General features: G+C 45.5%; 1 protein-coding gene across 1 annotated transcript; it reads right to left on the bottom strand.

Moving 5' to 3' along the window:
- Positions 1–673: 673 nt before the first annotated feature.
- EMP1 (epithelial membrane protein 1) lies at positions 674–20,257 on the bottom strand. Its single transcript, XM_066264522.1, has 5 exons — positions 20,100–20,257; positions 5,841–5,954; positions 3,955–4,051; positions 3,701–3,841; positions 674–2,638 (listed from the first exon to the last, which is right to left on the bottom strand). Exons 2-5 carry the CDS (start codon positions 5,916–5,918, stop codon positions 2,472–2,474), a joined length of 483 nt encoding a protein of 160 aa, XP_066120619.1. The 5' UTR covers positions 5,919–5,954; positions 20,100–20,257; the 3' UTR covers positions 674–2,471.
- Positions 20,258–21,121: the final 864 nt, after the last annotated feature.

The following is a 21,121-nucleotide window of genomic DNA, read 5'->3' as shown; positions in this document are numbered from 1 at the left end:
TGCAAGTATCTCATTTTTTAATGTCATAAGCCATTTTGATTTAAGATCATAACATCTCTCTAATGTATTAGCTTATGAAGTTTCATTTTGTGCTTAAGAAGTTTAATTAAAGCAAAATAAAACTATATTTAATAACATTCAATTGCCTGAAAGTTATTCTAGAAATTCCTAATGTATAATATTTCTAGAAAGTAGCTTAATGTCTTGAATAAATACCAAGTTTTCCATATCAAACTGATTGACAAGTTAATTAGGAATAAATGTCACTGTTACCCATATTTTCTTATGTTTTTGTTTTTTCAAAAGAAAACATTCACACAGTGAAGGGAATCAGAATCTGTTTTTATATCCCTAGAGTTATAAACATTTGTATCAAAATATTTACAATTATAGTATATGAAATACCAATCTATTAAGCCAAATACAGTACTAGAACAATCCACCATTGTAATGCAAATTACATGACACATTAATGGCACAGAAACAAAGTAAAAGACAAAAGAATACATGGTTCACTCCAGTCATAATTTGACTTTTTAACATAATGTGAGTAGCACTTTTGGATATATCGGATATATAAGTATACTTCTGCACATAAGGCAGCCTTCTATAATCATGTCATAATTAAGTGGTAATTAAAACATTTATCATCCCATAGCTTTTGCTTGCCAACCTCTCTACCTCCAGCCCAGAGAATTTGGTGGTCTGCCCTCAACATTCCCTTAACCAGAATGAACATAGAGAAATACACTTAGTAAGAGTCCTTTTACTTAAATACCAGCCATCATGGCATAAGCACTCCCCTAAAAAGGAAAAGTAGCTAAGAAATGGGATGAGAGGAGAGCTGGGGAAAGAAAAGTAGGTATGTAGTCTCAGATTCTCCCTAGGGTCGATTTTCTCAGGGTGATAAAGGAACTGTCTTCCTAAAACTAAACCCCTTAGGCAGAATCTGAGATGGCTTAAAGTAGCTGCTCCAAGCCAGAGCAGTGCCTGCTTAACCAGGGAATAACATACTACTTCTAAGTCCTATAAAGAAATGCTCTGTGGCAACAGACAGATAAATTACCATCTGACTGGGCACCATAGAGTTTTGGGGTTTTCTTTTCTTTAAAGAAAGTATCTGCCCATCACCTATATTTTTTTATTTATCTCACAGAAATTTTCTTACTTTCCTGGGAGCACAGGCACTCTGTTCTTACCATGACTTAAACATAGTGTGCTGAACACTTCACAATTACATAGCACCTTTCACTCAAGGGTCTGTTGTTTGGTTTTGTTTGGTGTGTGTTTCAATAAGCGTCCAGAATTGTCTTGCCTCATCTATGAAGCAGGATAGGCAGGTCTTCGGAAAGGTGACCACTCCAGCCAGTGTCACAAGCTAGAGTTGCCACTGAGCCTAGGAGCCCTGATCCCCAATATGGACAATAAGATAAAACATCTGAAAAGTTTATCATTTACAGGGAGAGTAACAGATTGCATTACAAGGAGCTGTGTCTGTCTGTCTGTCCCTTTCTCTCATTGTATACCTAAAAGAAACATTGATTGCATGGAGAGGGAATCCTAAAATCATAATCCTAATATAGCATGGTTGCAAGACTGCCCCTTGATCCCATAATTTGTGTGGTGCTTCCACCACAGAATCGGTCATTAGTGGCTTTACAGAAACTCCAGAGGAGCCACCCTGGCTCTAAGCGAGAGGCCTAGTAAAGTCCATAGCAAGAAAACTTCCCGAGGGAAGGCTGTGTGAGGTCTGGTCTGGGCTTTGGCCATCCCCCAGACTTCCACTGAGAAACCTTCTCTTTCTTAGTTTAACTAACCCACCATCTTGGCTTCATGACTAGATATCTCTTCCTACCATTTTGTCACAAATACCACTGAATTCCACAGAGCTAAATATCTGTTCTAAAGAGGGATAATGGCTTGCCGGCCCAAGCCCTCCCATGGGCTCTTCAGACTGGAATGTGATGTTTTGCTTTGGGTCAGGATGGCGGGATGGCTTCCAGGCTTAGCACATTCAGTACAAAAGCACTGTCTGCCCTTCCAGAACTTGTACCGCTATTTTAACTTGGCACAGTAGGTCTGAGGACCACAGTGCAAGACCCAGAATCCACCCTCGGAAGTGGAGCCAGTGGTGTGGCAGCTGGTAGAGCCCCAGGCAGTGTGTGTAACTGAGAACAGCTGGAGTCCCAGTCTGGGGCCCGGACAGCGGCTCTCTGGCCCATATCAAGGGAGCATCAAAGTTCTAGCCAACTACTGTTTCCCAAGGGCAGGGGCTTGACAGTAGAGAACCTCCTGAGTAACAGTTTGGGTTTCAGCCTCTCCCCCAGCCCCGAGCCTCCCTCGCCCCCCACCCTTGTCCCTCTCTCCCACCCCCTCCCCGGTTTTGGCTTTTCCTGCAGAGCAGCTTTCACTCCCTCCCAGATTCCACGGCTTCCTCCTCCCTGCCCCCCACACTCCCATCAGCTTCAGCCTTATTTCTTTCTCAGGACCAGGTAGAGAATGCCAATGACGAAGCTGAAGCAGAAGCAGATCCAGGTCAGGATGAAGGAATAGCCGTGGTGACTTCTGGAGTAGAAGTTTCCCTTGTCGCCCGCGTAGTGATGAGTGTAGATGGACACCCCAACCAGAATGCATAGCCCTGCAGGGGGAAAAAAAGTTTAGAGTTTTTTTGTTTGTTTGGTTGGTTGGTTGGGTTGTTGGGTTATTTTATTTTTTATTTATTTATTTTTTTGTTCTTTTTGTTTTGTTTTGTTTTTGTTTGTTACATTAAAACCAAGAACAGGCTTTATAATTTTTTTAAGTGAGAGGAGGGGAGATAGAGAGACAGACTCTCCCATATACCCCAGCTGAGATCTACCTGGCAACCCCTATCTGGGGCCGATGCTTGAATCAACTGAGCTATCCTCAGCACCTGGGGCCAGTGCTCAGACCAACTGAGCCATTGACTGTGAGAGGGAAAGAGAGAGAGAAGGAGGAGAAGGAGGGAGAAAAAAGAGATGGTCACTTCTCATCTGGCTCTGACTGGTGTCAAACCCAGTATGTCCGCATGCCAGGCTGACACTCTATCCACTAGGCCAGCTGGCCAGGGCCAGGTTTTGCAATTTTAAAAAAATTCTATTTCCCTCCTATCCAGTGGGAAAATGAAATCTGGTCATTTGGCCCCAAAAGGTAGTTCTATTGGTCTGTTCTAACCCAAATGTGGTGGTCCTATTGGTAAATTAGAGATGTCTAGGCTCTCACATCTGCACTGGGTTGTGTGGTCGCAAGTGGGAAGTAAAACACAAAACCTCATGCCCACGACCCAGCACGTGTAGGCAGGCTGCCCGGGGATGCAGAAGAACATGGCATGCCACTGAACTGTGTGTACTGGGGAAGAGTGGCAGGAGAATGAGAGCGGCAGTAATTGTGAGCGTTGTGGCAGTGGTTTCATTTTTTGAAGACTCCCAACTGGTTGGCCCTCTTCAAGTATCTTATACACAAGTGCTACTGGTGGGCGGCCTGCCATCAGGAGCTGCCTCAGAGCACCAGGCTGAAGCCCATGAGGGTTCTCAGCCAAGCAGCTCCCAAGTGTTCATTCTCAAGAAGAGAACAGATAACAAGAGCCATGTGCTCATCTGTTCAAGTTGCCAGGAGCACCCATGGTAAGATCTACCAGAAACCTTTGCCTGCATAAACTGGAGTCTGGGCCTGAGATACTCACAGCACACCAGCATGGTGGCCCCTGAGAGGAGGAAGCGGTTTCCCTTCTCCATGGTGAAGAGCTGGAACACGAAGACCACGAGGGAGATGACAGAGAAGATGATGGAGAGGATCATGAAGGCCTGAACGGCCTTGAGCGCATCTGCGGGCACAGGAGGAGGAGAGCAAGAGCGTCAGGCCAGTCAGCTCCCAGCAGATGGGACGTTGCCCCATCACGGGAATCGCAGGCACTGAACACAAAGTCTTTACACATACCTTCATTGGCATAGACCAAGGGAGCATCGCAGTTCCCTTCCGTACAGTTTTTCCAAAGACCTACGGATGCTGTTCCAGCATTGGAAACTACCCAGACCTGCAACCAGGAGGAAACAACAGGATGTTCAAAACTGGACCCTCTGCTTTAAAAGGAATACCAAGTCAGCTGGGGGCAGGACCATCTTAAGCAAGACACCACCACATTTAGCCATAAATATGGCTGTGCAACCCACCTTTTGGTGGAAACAAGATTCGACTAAAACTGAAGTTCCCAAGAGAAAAGAGAGAAGAAGTTGTGGCCAAGGGAGAAGCAGCTGGCTCTCCTCTCTGGGCTTCACATTCCCCATCACTTGAAACAAGGGGGGTGGAAGAAATCATTGAACCACAGTGGTTTAAAAATTTAAGGTTCTAAGAAATGGAAACCCTGGATGAGAAAACTGGTTTCGAGTGTGCACAATTCAAACACTCCATCCAGATTGTGTCATGTAAAGGCCTGGCCAACAACAGGTAAGGGAAAATGTTCTATTGGAGTTAAATAGAAACACAAGGGAAACTAAGAAAACAGCGATGAGTCTGGGTGTGAAATAAAACACCTTCATGCAAACGGCAGAATCAAACTTTGATGGGCACAACATGCAGTCATTTCAAAGTGAGATAATACATCAAGAGCTTCACTGTGGGGGCAGCTGAGAGTGGGAAGGTGGCCAGAACATATTCCCTAAGGCACACCACGGCGCCAGCTCTCCTTCTTACTGGGCCCCCCAAAACCTGTTATCCTTCTGGAATGGAAAACAAACGCCCAACTGTCCACACAGTGCGTCTGTTAAAATGCCTATTACTGAAAATGCAAGGCCAAGGACGTGCATTTTGCCTGCTCTTGATTCCATATTCATGACTTTGGCTTCCGTTAGTTAATACTGTTTGAAGTCATTTATCACACCGGTTACCTTGAGAGACTCAGCAACCGGGATACAAAACAGCTGAATTACAGTCTGGAGGAGGCCGCAGTCATGCTTACGTGAACCTGGCCTGTCCTCACACCCACCAGTGTTGGCCAAGCCCTTCTATCTGAACTTTAACACTCATTTACCATTTAATGGAAACAGGGACTTAAGCAGTCTCCGGAACTGTCATTTGCCCATCTAGAGACTGGTGGCCTTAGTTTTTGTGTCCAAGGAGCTGTCCTGTTTTTTTCTGAGAAAATCACAAGAAAAGCAAACTAGCAGCAACGAACTACCTCTAGAGGGCAGAAGAGTTCAAGATTCAGAGGGAAGGGACTTGCTACCTCCCTAACATTTTTCTGTTGTTTTGAATACGTGATAATCCTGCAAAATTCCATGTTCACACGCTACTACTCTCTGCTCAGAACTTGAACTCGTCAGTCTGGCAACCAAAGCTTCTCATCCCTTCATTCCCATTTCTCCTTCTAATTAAGGTTCCAGAAGGAAGGGAAATTCTGGTCCTGACACCTGAGTGTCCTTATTATGCCCTGAACAAAGCCTGTCCCCCCACCTGGGCCCCTTGACTAGCACTTCTGCCTCAATGTCTCCCTGCTCTCCTTCCACTGTGTATCTTACGCAGAGAGAACACCTGGTCACCTACCAGCCCTCCAGCTCCAACCCAGCTGAGAAGACGCCTACAGAGACTGAAGAAGCTTCATTGAGCCCTCCAGCCTCTAGATCTCATGCACCCCCTGACTTTTATTCTCCTGTTACTTAGTTTTTTGAAGTGCAAGTGTGTGTTTATTTTTTTTCCCCACAACTAAGCTAAAATTCATGAAGGGCAGGGACTGTGTCTTTTGTAGCCCTTTACATAAATATTTAAATAACTCCTGAATGAATGAATGAATGAATGAATGAACAAATGAACATAAGAACATTACTCACATTGGCAATAGTAGACACAAATAGCATAATCACAGTGGCAATGTGGACCACAAAGATGCCAGCCAGTAATACCAACATCTTGGCTTTTTTGGTGACTTGGCGAGTGCAGGAGTCCTGAGAAGAAAGGAGAAATCAAATGGGAAACAAAAGGTTACTGCAAGATTCAAGAAGAGAATTCACCTTTCCCACACATGCAGACTAGCTGCTAAAACCTGGAGCTGCAATCAAAACCATTGTAAATTCCAAAAAACAGTTAGCCTGGTTCCCTAAGTGCCTATTTGTCTATTTACATATACTAAATAAAACACAATTCTGCATCTTAAATATTTATATACCCATCTCTCTAATACAGCCTGTTTAAAAAAAAAATTTTATGGTAACTGTTAATATTGTATTTTGTGTTTTAGAGGCCAAAAGTAAGACTTGGATTTTAAAGGCCTTTGGACAACTATAATTTCCAGTGCAACAATGTCATATAAATTTCCATTTCCCACTAGGGAATGTCCCGGCCTCTGTCAAACTGTTCATCCAGGAATTTTCATAGAAATGGGTGCCTTCCACAGAATAGCAGCTATTACTCAATGCCTATAGACAGAATAGGCTACTAATTTGATCCCAGGTGAGATATAAAGTGTGAGAGCTGCAACTTCTATTATTACAATGCTCTTTGATATTCAATAATTATAACAGCCTAATTACAATTTAATGGTCTGATCACCTACTTATTGACTCTTTCAGACCTGTTTTACTGCACCTGAGCCCTTGGGCTGTGTGTGCCCCATGGTAGAGAATCTGCTATTGGTCTGGGAGTCTTATTATATTTCCTAAGACACAGTAGGACAGTTGGGGGGCTTTAGAAGTATGCAGCTTGAGAGACCACCAAATGTGCTTTCTACTTGTGCATGACATTTACTCAAATTCCAAGCTTTCAAGACTCAATACAGAAGACAGGCAAATGCATAAATCACATAGTGGGAGGATTGGGAACTAATATAGATCAAGAATGTGCACAGATAAACAAAAGTGTTCAGCCATCATCTCAGCAGTGCAGAAAAAGAGAGCCCATTGATCATAAAACCCAGAAAAGAAAGGGGGTGTAAAGGATGCACACGAGAGGTTATTCTGATTTATGTCAGTTGCAGGCGTGCTTTGTCTTGCCTGAGACAGTGACAAGAGGTGCTGGCTCCCAAGGACTTCAAAGCAAAGGACTCTGGCTCATTCACACCCTAGGCAGGGTGGACTCGTGGACGGCCCCGCCTCGGGTGGGGATGGCTCTGCACATCCTGCGATCCTCCCACCTGTGTCTCTCACTCCACCTCTCCACCTCGTTTAATTGAAGCTTTGAGTGTGCTTGAGCCACTTTCTTATTGTGCCGGGTATTTACTGGAGAGCGCTAATCCTATCATTCCAGCACTTCAGGTGCCTTTTATCTCCACTCAGGAGACATGACAGTGCCCTGCTCCTCACAGGCCAGGAGTGAGGGGCCACACGGGCTTCCACTCCCACCCCGCTCCCACCGGCCTCACCCTTCTTCCCACCCAGGTATTTTGTAGGAATTTGTCCAATTTCATTGCGAGTGACAAAAACGATGAGGTTTCTCCTGCCGCCTCAGGGGGAGCACTTCGCAAGCTTTCGTGTCAGCTATGAGGACATTCAGATTAAGTTTTGCTTTTCTCGGGTTTTTGCACAATTTCCTGCTCGACTTGAATGCACCGTGAAAAGAGGTTTCGGAAGGCAGGTTGAGTTAGAATCCTAAAAAGTTATCTGACCCTTTGGCCTCAGTTTTCTCCTATCTGAAGTTGGAGGAGGAGGTTGCAAGATCAGTTGTACAGGGAAATGTGAGGGTTAAGTCGGATCAGATATGAGAAACTCCTAGCACAGTGCCTGGCACACGGCAGTTGCTAAGGGGGTTGCTTTGCTTGTGGTTACTATTATTATTGTATGAAACTGAGTAGCTGTTGCCAGCCCAACCCAGTCCATCAGTCACCAGGATGCCCCATGTTAAGTGCAAGTAACAGGCGACCTGCCATCTGGTTCACAAGGGCGTGTGTAGAAAATCATTTCGGTCCTACTAGAAATTGCCATTATGACTAATCCTCACCGCTTCAGTGGGGAGACCGCTAAGAACACACCCTCAGGAACGAGGAGGAGAACGTTTGTTCTTCCCAGCCCTGCATGCCCTTGGGGGTTCTGCAGAATTTTCTGTCTCTTGGTCAGCCTGATTGGCACCTGCACACACTCTCCATTTTGATTATTTGAACATCATTGCATTCCAAATACCCTCTCCCCCCTGCATCCCCACCTTGGCCCGTCCATGCACCCCTGGGGCACTCGAGTTCCTGGCCTGCAACATCTCGCTTCTAATCTAAACCACAGCCCCACCTGATCATCCTCCCCTGCCCAGCATGGGGAGGAGGGAGGGCTGGGGTGGGAGAGGGGATCAAGCAGAGAAGCGACAGTCTTTCATCTCAGGTTTCCAGTCACCAAGGAAAGGAGCTCAGTGCCTTGGAATTGCGAGTGTTCTTAGTGTACAGAAGACACAATGCTCTCTGCTTCTGGCTGCTGGACACAGCCAGAGGTAGAGGCCGTTCAGCTGGAGCGATGACTTCAGCTTTTCCCCGCCCGACATTCACCAGGTTTTTTAGTGTCATCTATTGTCCATGTAGAGGGGCTCCCATTATTTCAGTGGCCCTCCCAACACATCAGGAAACAGAATGAACTCTATTCTTAAATTTCTGGCTTGGATCATCCCTAGTTACCCAGTCCCTGTACTAACGACTCCTCAGCAGAGAAACCTTCAGCCTGAGGGAAGGGAAGGGGGAGAAAACCCTTGTGATCTTTATGGACAACGAGTGACACCTAATAGGTGAATGTCTGAGGGTCCCACAAATAGCAGAGCAGAGTGGGTTTACATAACAGCAGACTCCATTCTCTTGCCTTGCACCCACCCATCACTTGCAGTGTAGTTTACAGGGAGCCTCATTCCTGCCCCTTCCCCCACCCCCCTACCCCCCATGTAACTTGTTACATACACAAGCACTGAAAAGAAACCATTTCTGAGCTTTTATATCATTAGAAGTATTAATGCTGCAACTTTCTTTCCTGGCAGTATACTTCACTACAGCAGTAACTGATTTCTCCCTCACACCTCTCTAAAGTGCTGTGGACGGCATGCTCCAGTGGAAAGCATACCCCTAGTCAGAGCTGGGAAGATGGACCAGGGAGTAGATGAGAGCATTGCAATTCTGCATGGTTGGCTTGCAGTACCTGCCTCTCTCCAAGCACTTGGTGCACCAGGCATTCCCAGTTTGTCAGTTGGTCATTGGGAACTTCCTTACCATAAGGGTTATTTGTGGTGCTGGACTCTCAGACCCAGACCTCCAGAGCTAGTCAACTTATGGGGTCCTTAAAGGATAGGATGTCGGCTGGCTGTAATATGTAGGATTCCAGGAATACATTTCCCCACCCACAACTGCAAGCAAGTAAGATCTCCCCCTTTACCCTCACCAACCAGCATGCCTGGGACAGATATGGTCAAGGCTGGGTGGGAAACTGAAAAAAAAATATAGGAGGCATGAATGTTGACTCTAGAGAGACGTGACTGTTAAGAGAAATGTAGCGATGTGGCTTATTGGCACACATCGGTTCTTGTTATCCCCTCTTAGTTCTTCTTTCTGCCCTAGCACATAAGCCTGCTAGTTCCCTTTCTACCACCACCATTTTTGTTACTGACCATGCTTCTCCTTTCCTTCCCACAAAGAGAAGCAGTCCCTTTATGCACCTGTCCGGGATGTAAACCTCGCAACCACTGGCCATTCTAGATTTGGATTAAGTTCTTTGCTAATAGAAAAGGTATTACAGTTAGTATAAATGACCTGAGGAGGACACTTGTCGGCAATTGGAGCTGTAAATGACTACCTCACGTGGGCGAGGGGGATAATTGCCCTCTTCAGTTGTTACATTTTTATTGGTTTCTTTACTCCCTCTTATAAAGCCCCAGCCCCCCCCCCCAAATGAAAGAATCAAAGGGACATGGTTTTGAGACTGCCTTGCATTGCCTCTTTGCTTTCATTCGGGTAGCCTAACACTTTTAAGGTCTTCTGACCATGAGAAATTAATCAGGCCCTGTGGACACCATTGTTTTTGTTTTGTTTTAATGAGCAACCAATACTGCAGAGACTTGAAAAATAACTGATTTCTAAAATAACAGTAAGGGAGTTTAGATGTTGATCATTTGGCTTCATGGTTGCTAAGCTCAGGGTCAGAGAACTTCTTCCCACCATGCTGTCTGTGTATTTACTGAGCAGCCACCAGAGTCTGGGCAATCTGAGGTACAGTCATTGGGGGCAATACAATAAAATAAAGTAACCGAAACCTACTTCTCCAGCAAAGGAAGTGGCAGGAACCCTGGGCTTGAGTCATGGAAGAGCTACCCCATGCCTGGCGGCATAGCATAATCAGAAACAGAGAGGCTGGGGGCTGTGTGAGCAGTGGGAGAGTCCTGCAGAGCTCAGATGCCTGTGATTCATCTGAGAGTGGGTGAGATCCTCTCAGACAAAGGCAGAGTGGAGACAACCTCTACCAGATGGTGCAAGAGAACTTTCTGGGAAGCCTGTGGCTCTGGCTGGCTAGAGAAGGGAATTTGGTCATTTCCCTGGCAGCCAAGGATGGACCAGGCTTTTCTGGGGAGAAGAGAGTAATAACAGCCAGATACTAAGTTCCCTATTTCTCCTTCCTCTCATCCCAGTTTTATTGCCCAAAACATCAAACACAGTCAGGCCATGAGTTCTTCTTCCATTCTTTATCTCACATCCAATCTTTATTTCTGTTGTCCAGTTCAGGTCCTAGCCTGGACCATAGCATCAGCCTATTCCCAAGACCCTTTCCCTGAACTTCCCCTCCAATATGTCCTCTATACTGCCAGTGTGGTATCTGACCATGTTACTCCTCTGCTCAAAATCCTCCAAACTCCCCACCACTAGGAAAGAGACTCCAAATACTGCATACGCACTGGTCCTGGTCATCCTAGGAATTTAGGGGATCCTAGAAATTTGGTTTCAAAAAGAAAAAAAAAAGTGTTCTTTCTCTGGAAACTACCTATCAAATTCTTTTCTACAAGCTCAAATCCTGCCAACTCTTGGAAACCTTCTCAGATACAGAGCTCAGAAGTCATCATTCCATCTGCCTCCCCGTTATTCTATAGCCCTTTATTAAACCACTAGTGGCAGCCTGCCTCATAACAGAGTTATTTTTGGAAGTGTTTCATTCCCCATCCCAAAGATTCTAAGTTCCTTAAGGGAGAGTCTTGTGTATAATAGGAACCAAATAAATATCTGTTCAGTGAGCAAATAAATATTTTCTCCTTGATAGAAAAATAATCAACGTCAAAGTGACTAAATGCTTTATAATAAACAACAGGAATCGAGAGGGAAAATGTTTTCCTTTTTAAACATACATAAACTTTTGTCCTTTATTATTTTTAGACATTATTTACATATTACTATAACTATGTATTGAGCATCTGATCACATGCACACTCTATATTATATATTTCCATATAAATACTTATGTAAACACATGAATATTTCCTGAGTACCTTTGATATTTGAATATGTAGGGTATATATGTGCCTTTTATTCCAGAGGAAATAAGTAAATGCAAATATAATATCTTAAATTTCTAAACACATCCTCTTCAACTTAAAGAATCTCTGGACTGCAGGAAGGCTTTAAATTTCCTCCCCAGTACATGAAAACTAATTTCAAAGCTACAACAAGAAATTAAATCATGCTTAAATTCCTCTGGTCACAAGGAGCTCACTACCTACCAGACAGCTCCCCACCCCCAATTAGGAGGGTCCTTCTAACAACACATCAGAGTCTGCTCTGGGCAAAAACTACCCCTGAACTTAGTCCTGCCCTTCGTCTAGTGCTTCTTCTTCAGCCCTCTTCGAAAATGGTTACCTTTGCAAAAGAGCTTTCAGTTTACCAGAGAATTAGCCAGAAGACCTCACCTTAGATTCCCAAATCCCATCCATGTTAAAATACAGTCCTGAGATTACTTGACTCTGCTTTTCGTTGGTCGATGGTTTTCCAACAATGACATCCCACTCTCTTCCTAGATAACTGCAAACTTTGATGAAAGCTTTCTCACACCATCTGACCAAAGACATGCCGCTTCTTCCGAGGTGCAAGAAAGGAGAAAGGCCAAGCTGTTCCTAGTCATATGACCTCCATGAGTCAGCCCAGGTCACTGTGCCATCTTCCTCAGCATGACGCCCAAAACTTCGGCTGCTACTTCTCCCTAAGGACACCGTGTAAGGCGTGGGACAGGTGTCCTCCTACCCTCCACACGTTGATGTCACTTTGTTTTTGTTGGTTCGTTTGATGTGTTTGTTTCCGGCTGAGGATCACTCGGGTTGACAAAGTGAATATCCATTCCACACAGAAGCAGAAAAGGAAATGACTCTCTTTTGGGAGTAGCCGTAGAGGATGCATCCAGAGGAGGAAAGGGCTGGGAATAAAGTCAGGCCAGTGGATGAAACCTCGGATGAGTTTTTCTGGCCATTGTTATTTTTGTTTTATATCAAGTGTACTTTCCATTCTAAATATTATTTTTGCGTAGGGGTGGGAGAGGAGGCCATTAATTCCTCCGTGGGAGACATTGTGGAGAAAAAGGCTCTTAAAGAACCGTTTTCTCCTGTCTCGGAGTATCTGATGCTTGCTGTGGGAGGCGAGAATGGCGTCCTGCACCTCACTATGTACACATCACACCAGGCCTGAGGTTTTTCAGTGCAAGGAAATTTTTATAACCTGGAGAAACATCAGCCATCAAGCAGCAAAAGCAACAGGGATCTACATGCTCCAAGGAAAAAAAATCTGTTTATTCATGGTCTTGGGGGGAAGGGGACTGTATCTCCCACATGTGGGCTGTCATATATGGGAGTTATTACAGAAAGGATAGTATTACTGGTATAGACTAGCATAGACTCTCTCATAGTTAGGGAGCAGGAACCAGGGAGTGGTGGTGGTGGGGAGGGGGGAAGCAAGCATGTTATTTAAAAAAGAAGAAAGATCACCTATTAGAAAACCAGCTTCTCATAAAATTTCAGCCCCTGACCAACTGCTGACTTTGGGAAAATCACAAACCTCTCTGGTCAGTGGTTCCTAGAAAGACACACCTAATGGTAAGGCGCACAGGTTCGCAGTTCAAATCCTGGCTCTACCTTCTTTTTTTTTTTTTAAATATTTTATTTATTGATTTTTTAGAGAGAGAGGAGTGAGAGAGAGAGACAGAGAGAGAGAGAAGGGGGAGGAGCAGGAAGCATCAACTCCCATATGTGCCTTGACCAGGCAAGCTTGAGGTTTCAAACCGGCGACCTCAGTGTTCCAGGTCAACGCTTTATCCACTGCGCCACCACAGGTCAGGCTTTTTTTTTTTTTTTTACAGAGACAAAGAGAGAGTCAGAGAGAGGGACAGACAGACAGGAAGGGAAATGAGAAGCATCAATTCTTTGTCACAGCACCTTAGTTGTTCATAAGGTGACCAATCGTCCTCCTTTAGGGAGGACAGTCCTTCTTTTGTAAATTCCATCCTCCCTCGAAAAGTGTCCTCCTACATGTCCTCCTTTTTGATATTGGAAGACTAATCTGTAAATGTCCGTATTCAATTGATGCAGATTCGATCCAGTGCATGTGATGTGACATAGTTGTATCTAAATGAGTACTTTTTTCTTACGATTATTATTAAAAATTAGTAGTCATGTAAGCATAATTACAATATAAAATATTACAAATGTTTTTATTATGCATTTATCATATTATAGTATATTATTGTTGCAATGAATAAAATGTTTGTTTTATTTACGATATTGTTTTCTTCAATTTATTTTTGTCCTCCTTTTCATTGTAAAAAAGTTGGTCACCTTATTGTTCATTGATTGCTTTCTCATATGTGCCTTGACCGGGGGGCCTACAGCAGAGTGAGTGACCCTTCGCTCAAGCCAGCGACCCTACACTCAAGCCAATAAGCCCATGCTCAAGTCGGCAACCTCGGAGTTTAGGATCTGGGTCCTCTGGGTCCCAGTCCAACACTCTATCCACTGCACCACCTCCTGGTCAGGCCACTTTTGTTTTTTTGTTTTTTGTTTTTTTTAATTTCTGTTTTACCTAAGTATAATTGACATAAAAGTGTAAGACATTTAAAGTATTCGTTGTAGTGATCTGCTGACTCTATTGCTTCTTAGTTATGATCTATGACCCTCATGGGTTGATGTGAAGACTGAAGGGCTCATGCCTGGCACAGAGCATTTATGGTTGTTGGTTATTCTTTTTGTTTAATTATGTAAAACAAGAGACTTGGGCCAGCAAAATGGGCTTTAAGCTTCTCTGGCAGACTCTGAGGATCAACAGCGACACTAAAGCCAAGCAAATAGCATGAATCTTGTTTTTGCAAATGCTCCCAAAGAAAATAATGCTTCTCTCTTCTTTCTCCTTGTCCACGATCGTCATTTGTCCACCCAGGGTGGGGGTGAATCAGGGCCACATCTGCAAAGCCTGCGGCCAGGCTCCGGCTGCCGAGAAGCCAGAACCTGCGCATGCGCCCAGACGGCAGCCAGTCAGGCCATCGGGCGAGGTCTCCTGGGTGAGGATGGAAGCTTCAGTGTCTCCTGCTTCTGACAAAGAGGTGTGTCTGGCAGCCAGAATGTCTTCCAGGGAGAGGTTGCCAAGATAATAACCAGGGTTTGGGTAAAAAAATCAAGGTGTGGCCTGGCCCCAGAGGCGCTTGGGCGGGTCCACAGTAGATGGTGGCCACATGCTTGAACCAGCAAAGCTGCAGCCTTGAGGGGCAGCAGCAAGCCAGAGGGGACCCGGCCCCTCAACCAGAGGTGCCCAGAGAGCTCTTGTGGGACTGTGGGTTTTGTTTCACTTTTTGAGGGCAATTGGTTGTTTAGAAGTTCAGAGGCAGTTAGGTTGTTCAGTCCACTATCCTGAAGAAGAGAAGAAACCGAAGCCCCCAGAGAGACAGCAGAATCAGAACTAAAGCCCCCCATCTCCTGCCACCTGGGCCAGGCCTCTTCCCCTCCTGTGTGAGCTCTCTCTTACATTTGTCTTAGGCTTCAGCAGAACTTCTAGAACTACCCTTTACTCTGTTCTTCCTGTTACCTCCTAGCTAATCAGAGAGTCAGCACAGCCCCTCCAGAAACAAAGGGTCTTTCAAGGGCTACCGCTTCTTCCCACCTGGCCACCAAAGGCCCACACTCATCCCACACTGCAAACCCTGAGAGAAGCTTCAAAGGTTCTGTCCTGCCCCCCATGCCCAGCGCAGAGTCCCCTCCCCACTGCAGCACGGAGCAAAGGGAAGTTCTGAAGTGGGAACACACCCAGTTGCCCAATTCATTGTTTCAGGAAAGTAATCCTCTCTCCAAAGCCCTGTCACCAGCCCACTGAGCAGAGGCCTTTGATTATTGGAAAGAAATCTAAGTATCAAGGACCTCATTTTGCTCAGCTCTGATCTGATCTGATCTGAAGTGTCCGGAAAATCACTGCCCTATTGGCAGAAATATTCCATGGAAACACAAGTGACAGGAAGAGGGTACTGACCAACATTTGTGCCTGAACAACACAGGATTCTTCACCCAGCACAATGAATAGAATATGTGACCCTAAGGGCACTGTCCTGAAACACTGAGGGTAGGTGGTCCCCAAAGAAGAGGGGAGGGACTTGGGAGTAAAAACACTGTCACCTTCTGTCCAACTCTTTCACCCTTTTGGTCTTTCTCTTTCCACTTGGCATCTGCCACAACCCTCGGGCCCGGGGAAGCACACACAGTCCCTCCTCTGCCCTTTCCCCCAGCACCTTCCCTCCTCCTCTCAGTCGGTCCTCACTGGCTCCCATCCACACCTAAACAGCCACACCTCCACGCTGCAGGGTCTCTGTCCCTGAGGAGAGGGTGCAGCTCCTTTCCCAGGACCTGCTCAGTTTCTCCCAGAGTCTGGCTGGGTCCCTGGCTGATCTGTCTTAACAGGCTGAGATCGCCTGCCCTTCCTCATCTGAGCTAGCTTCTTTGTGTTTCATTAATCAACCTCTTCCCTTTCTTCCCAGAGCTGGGTGAGTGCTCATTGTTATTAGATGATATATAACCTGTGAACACCACACCTAAGGACTCTCCGAGTGGATGGAGCAGGGCGAACTGCCTGGGTCCTCAGTCCTCTCAAAGCCCTGTTTCAATGCAAGCTGTTGCCTCATTTCACTTTTCTACCAATTGTTATAAACTATTAGCATGAGCCAAGGATTTCTCAAAACAGGAATGTTAGGTCCTTAGAACAATAGAATTTCAGAGCCAAGGGGCCTTGGATACCACCAAGTTCACTTCCCTCGATTGAGAGGACCAGTGACCTGCCCGACCGGAGTTCCACGGCGGAGTCGGACAAGACCACAGCCCCTCGGTCCCTGCTCGGCCCTCTAGCCTCTACTCCAGGTTTCTGCCACCAGTTTTAACCTATGCCTAAAGAGTCTCCATTTCACTTACCCTGACGGAAGAAGGAATTCATGAAATAGGCTCAGAAAATACAAAAAACTGCCACTTCCACATAAAGCCACTGGTACCAGGGACAGAGGGGTCCATTTTAGTTCCAGGAAAGGGCCATTTATTTCCACAACAGGGGAGAAAATGTTGACCTACGTATTTTGTTTAAAAGGAAGAGAAATAGCAACCTCCATGTGGGTGTGCAGTTTTAGCTTTATGCTTCTTAGCGGTGGATCTTCCAGTTGAATTGAGAGAAATTATTTTACCCAGAGTGCTAGGACCGAAAGTGTTACAAAGTATGATCTTGAGACATGTGTGTGTGGGGTGAGGTGTTGGGAACTCAAACTACTAATCGGAACCAATCGGAACTATTGGGCTCCCTTGATTACTGAACAGAAATCGAAGTCATCTGGGCAGAACTGGGAAAAGAACTGGAAACGGGAAGTTTTATGGTCAGAAGATTCTAGTTCTGCACTGGTTAAGAATGACGAGCTCTCCTCAAGGGACTGACATCTGGGTGCCTGCCAGCATTAGACAGAGGTTAGTACACTGGCAGCCTGTTCTTGTGGTTACCATGACAGGTGGTAACAGTGTAAAGGTATGGGCTATATGAACTATGGGCCAAGTTAAGGGGCAACCCCCAGAGGGCCAAGTTAGAGGCCTCTGTGTCTGCTATTAAGCTGATTTAACCATGACCTTGTGGGTAGCAGCTGGATGTGTGTCCCTGAGTATGCATATCTGAGAGTCCCCAATGTCTCTGAGCTTTCATATATATACGTGGTCAGTGAAAGAGGAAACCACACTCGTGTGCAGAAAATGAAATACAGTACCTCGGAATCCAATCAGATGGCTATGGTTTACTATGTGCCTACTTTCAAAGCTTCAAAATGTTTCCTGCTCCTCTGGCCAGGTCTCGGGCAATATTATTAATAATAATCAAATTTTATCTATTAAATATTAAGTAAGGGTTAAATGTTTAGAGGGTAAAGAGTATTGTGTGGAGCCACAACAAAAACAAACTAGTTGTTTTCTGGGTCACTTCAGGACCGCAGAATTGGGAACAAAAAATAGGAGTTATAGAGAAACCAATTTTGCTGGCTTTAAGAGACTTTAATAATTAGAGCTGTCCAGTGAAGGGAGGTGAGCACAGAGGTACATTCTGAAGTACCGAGTACCCCCTACTCGAAAGTTTAAGGAAATGTCAAATGGCCGTCTGTCCAGCATGGTGTAAAAAACATAAAATTTTTGCATATGATGAGAGAATGAAAGAGTTAATCTTCAAGATCCCTCCCAAAATGAGAATTTAATGAACAAAATTAAACATAATATATTAATATAACTAAATTTATATTGTGCCCTTTCCTGTGGCCATTTTCAGATGCGGTCCCCATCCGGCTCTGAGGAGTCTATGAGACGGCCGTTTTGCTTCTTCACACAGGACCCAGTGATCTCAGTGGGTCCAGCTTGAACCAAAACCCACGGAGCCAGCCAGACCAAGTCACGCAGCTCTGCATCCCCAGGATGGTCTTGGGGAAGCCCATCCAGTAATGCACCCCCAACCCCCAGCCTGGATGTCCCTCTGGGAACTGCAGGGGCCCCACACCCGTCTCCTAAGGGAAGCAGGAAGAGTTGAGAAAGCCACAGTAAGTCTTTCCAGCGGTTTGTGGAAGGATATCTTTCCTTCCTCAGTGGTCTGCCTCGTACTTCTGGGAGGTAGCCAGCGTCTGTGCTGGGATGTGAACTGCTCTGGGTTTGGTCCTTGATGGCCTTCTGACAACTCCCAGGACAGTTTAACATCCTCAAACAAAGTACAGTCTGGGGGGTCCTCTGACCAGGACGCCAGACCGGATGTCCTGCAGCCCTCCAGACAGCCCTCCGCCCTCGCCCCATTCCTTCCAGTCTGGGGTGGAATTCGATCCTCCTCAGGAGGGTGGGAGGCAGCAAGGGAGGAGAATGCAGCCCTCACAGTTCTGCTTGTCAACGACTTCCAGCTGCAATCTAGAAAACCAGCTGCATAAAAACACTCTCTCACTACCTCTTGGAGGAAGAGGGGAAAGCAGGAATCAGAATAGCATTTTTTCCCCCTCCAATTGCCCTCAGACCCCAAGAAATAACGTGCAGCCTATTCTCTCATTTAAAAACTACAGTATAAATGAGAAACACCACACAAACAATGCATTCCATGATGGTTTACACCCCCAGAATTTTCAGTATTTTCTATTTGCTGACTGGTTACATTAATTTATTAATTTTAACCTGCACAGAACTAAAAGATCTGTGCTAACTTCATAGAATGCCATTACTATCAACTTAATCATAGCTTCCCTAATCCACATTCAGGTAATCTGGAAATAATAAACATTTAAGCAAACAGGGGAGTTCTCTGCATCTTAAAAAGTTGCTTTTGCATATAGTTAATCATCCCCCTGGGGCAGTTTTACCAGGAGCATTGCCTATGCAGTGTACACAGGCTGATTGCATTTAAGTCTTCTCTTCCAACAGACTGTATTTCTAAAGGAAAAATCTAATTTCATCAGACAAGCTGAATCCTGTCATTTTCCCCATCTTGTTTGGGGGGGGGGGGGAATCTACCAGTATCTATGTTGAAATAGGCCACACCTCAACCAAAATGCTAACCAGAAAAAAAAAAAAGGCAAACAGAAATTACCCTCCTTCCTTTCTCCAGACTCACTTCGTGATTAGCACGAGTGTTTGCATCTGTGCAACCACAATTTAGAAGCATGAGAAGATAAATGTTTCCAAACAGTCACTGCCTGCCATGCAGAAGAAGTCCACATCCACCTTTAAAAATTTCTTTTATCACTTCTGATATACCAACTTTTCACTGAGCCCTACAATTCAGCTGTTTCTGGGGGGCGGAAGCACAAAGTCATTCAACACTTTTGTTAGAGAAATAGATGAAGTTCCCCTGCCCCACCCTTCCCCCCAGTTCCAGCTCCCCTCTTGTCTCTCCCAGCTTGCACATCTGCCCAAGGAGAGGAGGAGACCTGGAATCTGTATCAGCCTATTGAGTCCATCAAGTGAACCCCTCCCGTGTTTTATTTGAAACACCAGTTGCTTCTCTCCCTCTCCGTTCTTTCTCTCTCTCTCTCTCTCTCTCTCTAACAGTTTTCTTTAAACAAACCCACCCCTCTCCCCCATCCTGTGGGGAGAAAAAAACACTCAAGTTTAAACAGAAGTGAATGATCAAGCAAGTAGTCAAAGCAACAGCAAAAATAACCTGAAAAGCAGCTCTCTAACCACCGTTACCCCAAAAAAGACCAGCAACCAACCCACAAACAGAGACAATTCAAGTCCCGAAGCAATTTGAATCAAAATGGAGGAATGGAAAACATCTGGCAAGCTCAGCAAGTCGTTTCAAAGGTATGTAGTGTTTCCTCCATAAAAACTATCCTGTCCAGGTGTGTTCCAAAGTCCCTGCTCCCTTCACATCTTCAGAGCAAGAACCCAGGAACTGCAAGACTTAATCACAACCCAGTCCTGCTGATTTCCCTGATCCCCCGCCCCACCATCCAAACACATTTTTCTGAACCTTATGGAAAAGTTGTTTCAGTATCCTTTTTAAGCCAAAGTTTCAAGCATTTATTCAGTTCAAGGAATCACAGAAAAACTGCAAAGGGAAAAAGCAAAACTTAGATGAGATCAGAAGGAGAGCAGTGGAAAGGAAAAGAGTTCTCAGAGTGTCCCCACAGCACTGGGAGCTGTCCTACCTGAGGTTCTCAGCGATGGAGGTGCCTTGACTGGCAGGAGCTGGCAGCTGTCCGGTCAGGTCAGTCGTCCGCTCCTCTCCTCTCGAGTTTTGTGACCACAGTGAGGGGAGGGACCTGCCTCCCGAGGTTATAAGTTTCCTGCGCTGGTGTGCTGGGGTGTGTGATGGGCGGTTTCTTTTCACTGTGTTTTAAAGGAGTTTCTATGAATCAGTCTGGCTTGAAAAAAATTTTTTTTGTTGGTAAGCTACGCCCTGCTAGGTTGGCAGTCAGTCAAGAGAGGCTGGGAGTGAGCCATCTATTCAAAGAGCCTGTTTAGGCTCCCTCTGACTCAGTCACACAGACCACAGTGGAAAAAGGAGTGACATTGCTTCAAATGAGTAATAGGAGTCACACAAATAGATCTGTTTACTGAAGCCCATTCCCTCTTACCAAAAAGGAGACTTGGTTACCATAGGGATAAGGCAGAATACACCATATCTGACCAAACTTTCATCTGGGGAGGGAGAGAGAAAGGGGCAGTGTCTTGCTCATTGAAATCCTCTCTAATCATTGAAGGGGAGTCCCAGTCTTCCTCTCCCATTAAATGCATCAGCTGCTGCTCACAATCAAGAATGATCAGATTTATTTCTTATTTACTTCCCTGCCTGAACCTGGTGCACTGTCCTGTAAGGTGAGGCCCGGAAGCGGAAGGGGACATGCCAGGAGCCCAGGTAATGCTGCCTCTGAGTGAAGGAGCACTGTTTGGAGAGCAGACTGGTTTATCAGTACACTCTGAATGCCCAGGTGGACTCTACATATGTGGGAGGAAGTCCTCTGCAGAGGAACTTTGCTCTCTGATCTCCATGCACTAATCATGTGGACCTTGCTCTACAATTGACTTTCTTGTGCTCGGCCAAAGCATAATCATCACACCCTCCATCACCACTCCTCTCTCACTCAGCCCTGGAGCCAGGAGGGGCCAGAGGAGTCATCTAATTCCACAGCCAAAGCATTCCAGGGAAAAGGAGAGCCCAGATGCCTGA

Source organism: Saccopteryx bilineata, chromosome 1 (assembly GCF_036850765.1).
Source record: "Saccopteryx bilineata isolate mSacBil1 chromosome 1, mSacBil1_pri_phased_curated, whole genome shotgun sequence".
Lineage (NCBI taxonomy): Eukaryota > Metazoa > Chordata > Mammalia > Chiroptera > Emballonuridae > Saccopteryx > Saccopteryx bilineata.
Note: the sequence above shows the minus strand (reverse complement) of the source record. Positions and strands in the feature narration are given on the sequence as shown.

Bases quoted from the DNA above. Each gene is read 5' to 3' on its own strand.
- EMP1 (XM_066264522.1), bottom strand. From the start codon at position 5,918: ATGTTGGTATTACTGGCTGGCATCTTTGTGGTCCACATTGCCACTGTG. The intron at 3,842-3,954 runs GTATGTGTAAAG...CTGTGCCCGCAG, and splicing joins CTTGGTCTATGCCAATGAAG to ATGCGCTCAAGGCCGTTCAG. The intron at 2,639-3,700 runs GTGAGTATCTCA...TTCCCCCTGCAG, and splicing joins GGCCACCATGCTGGTGTGCT to GGCTATGCATTCTGGTTGGG.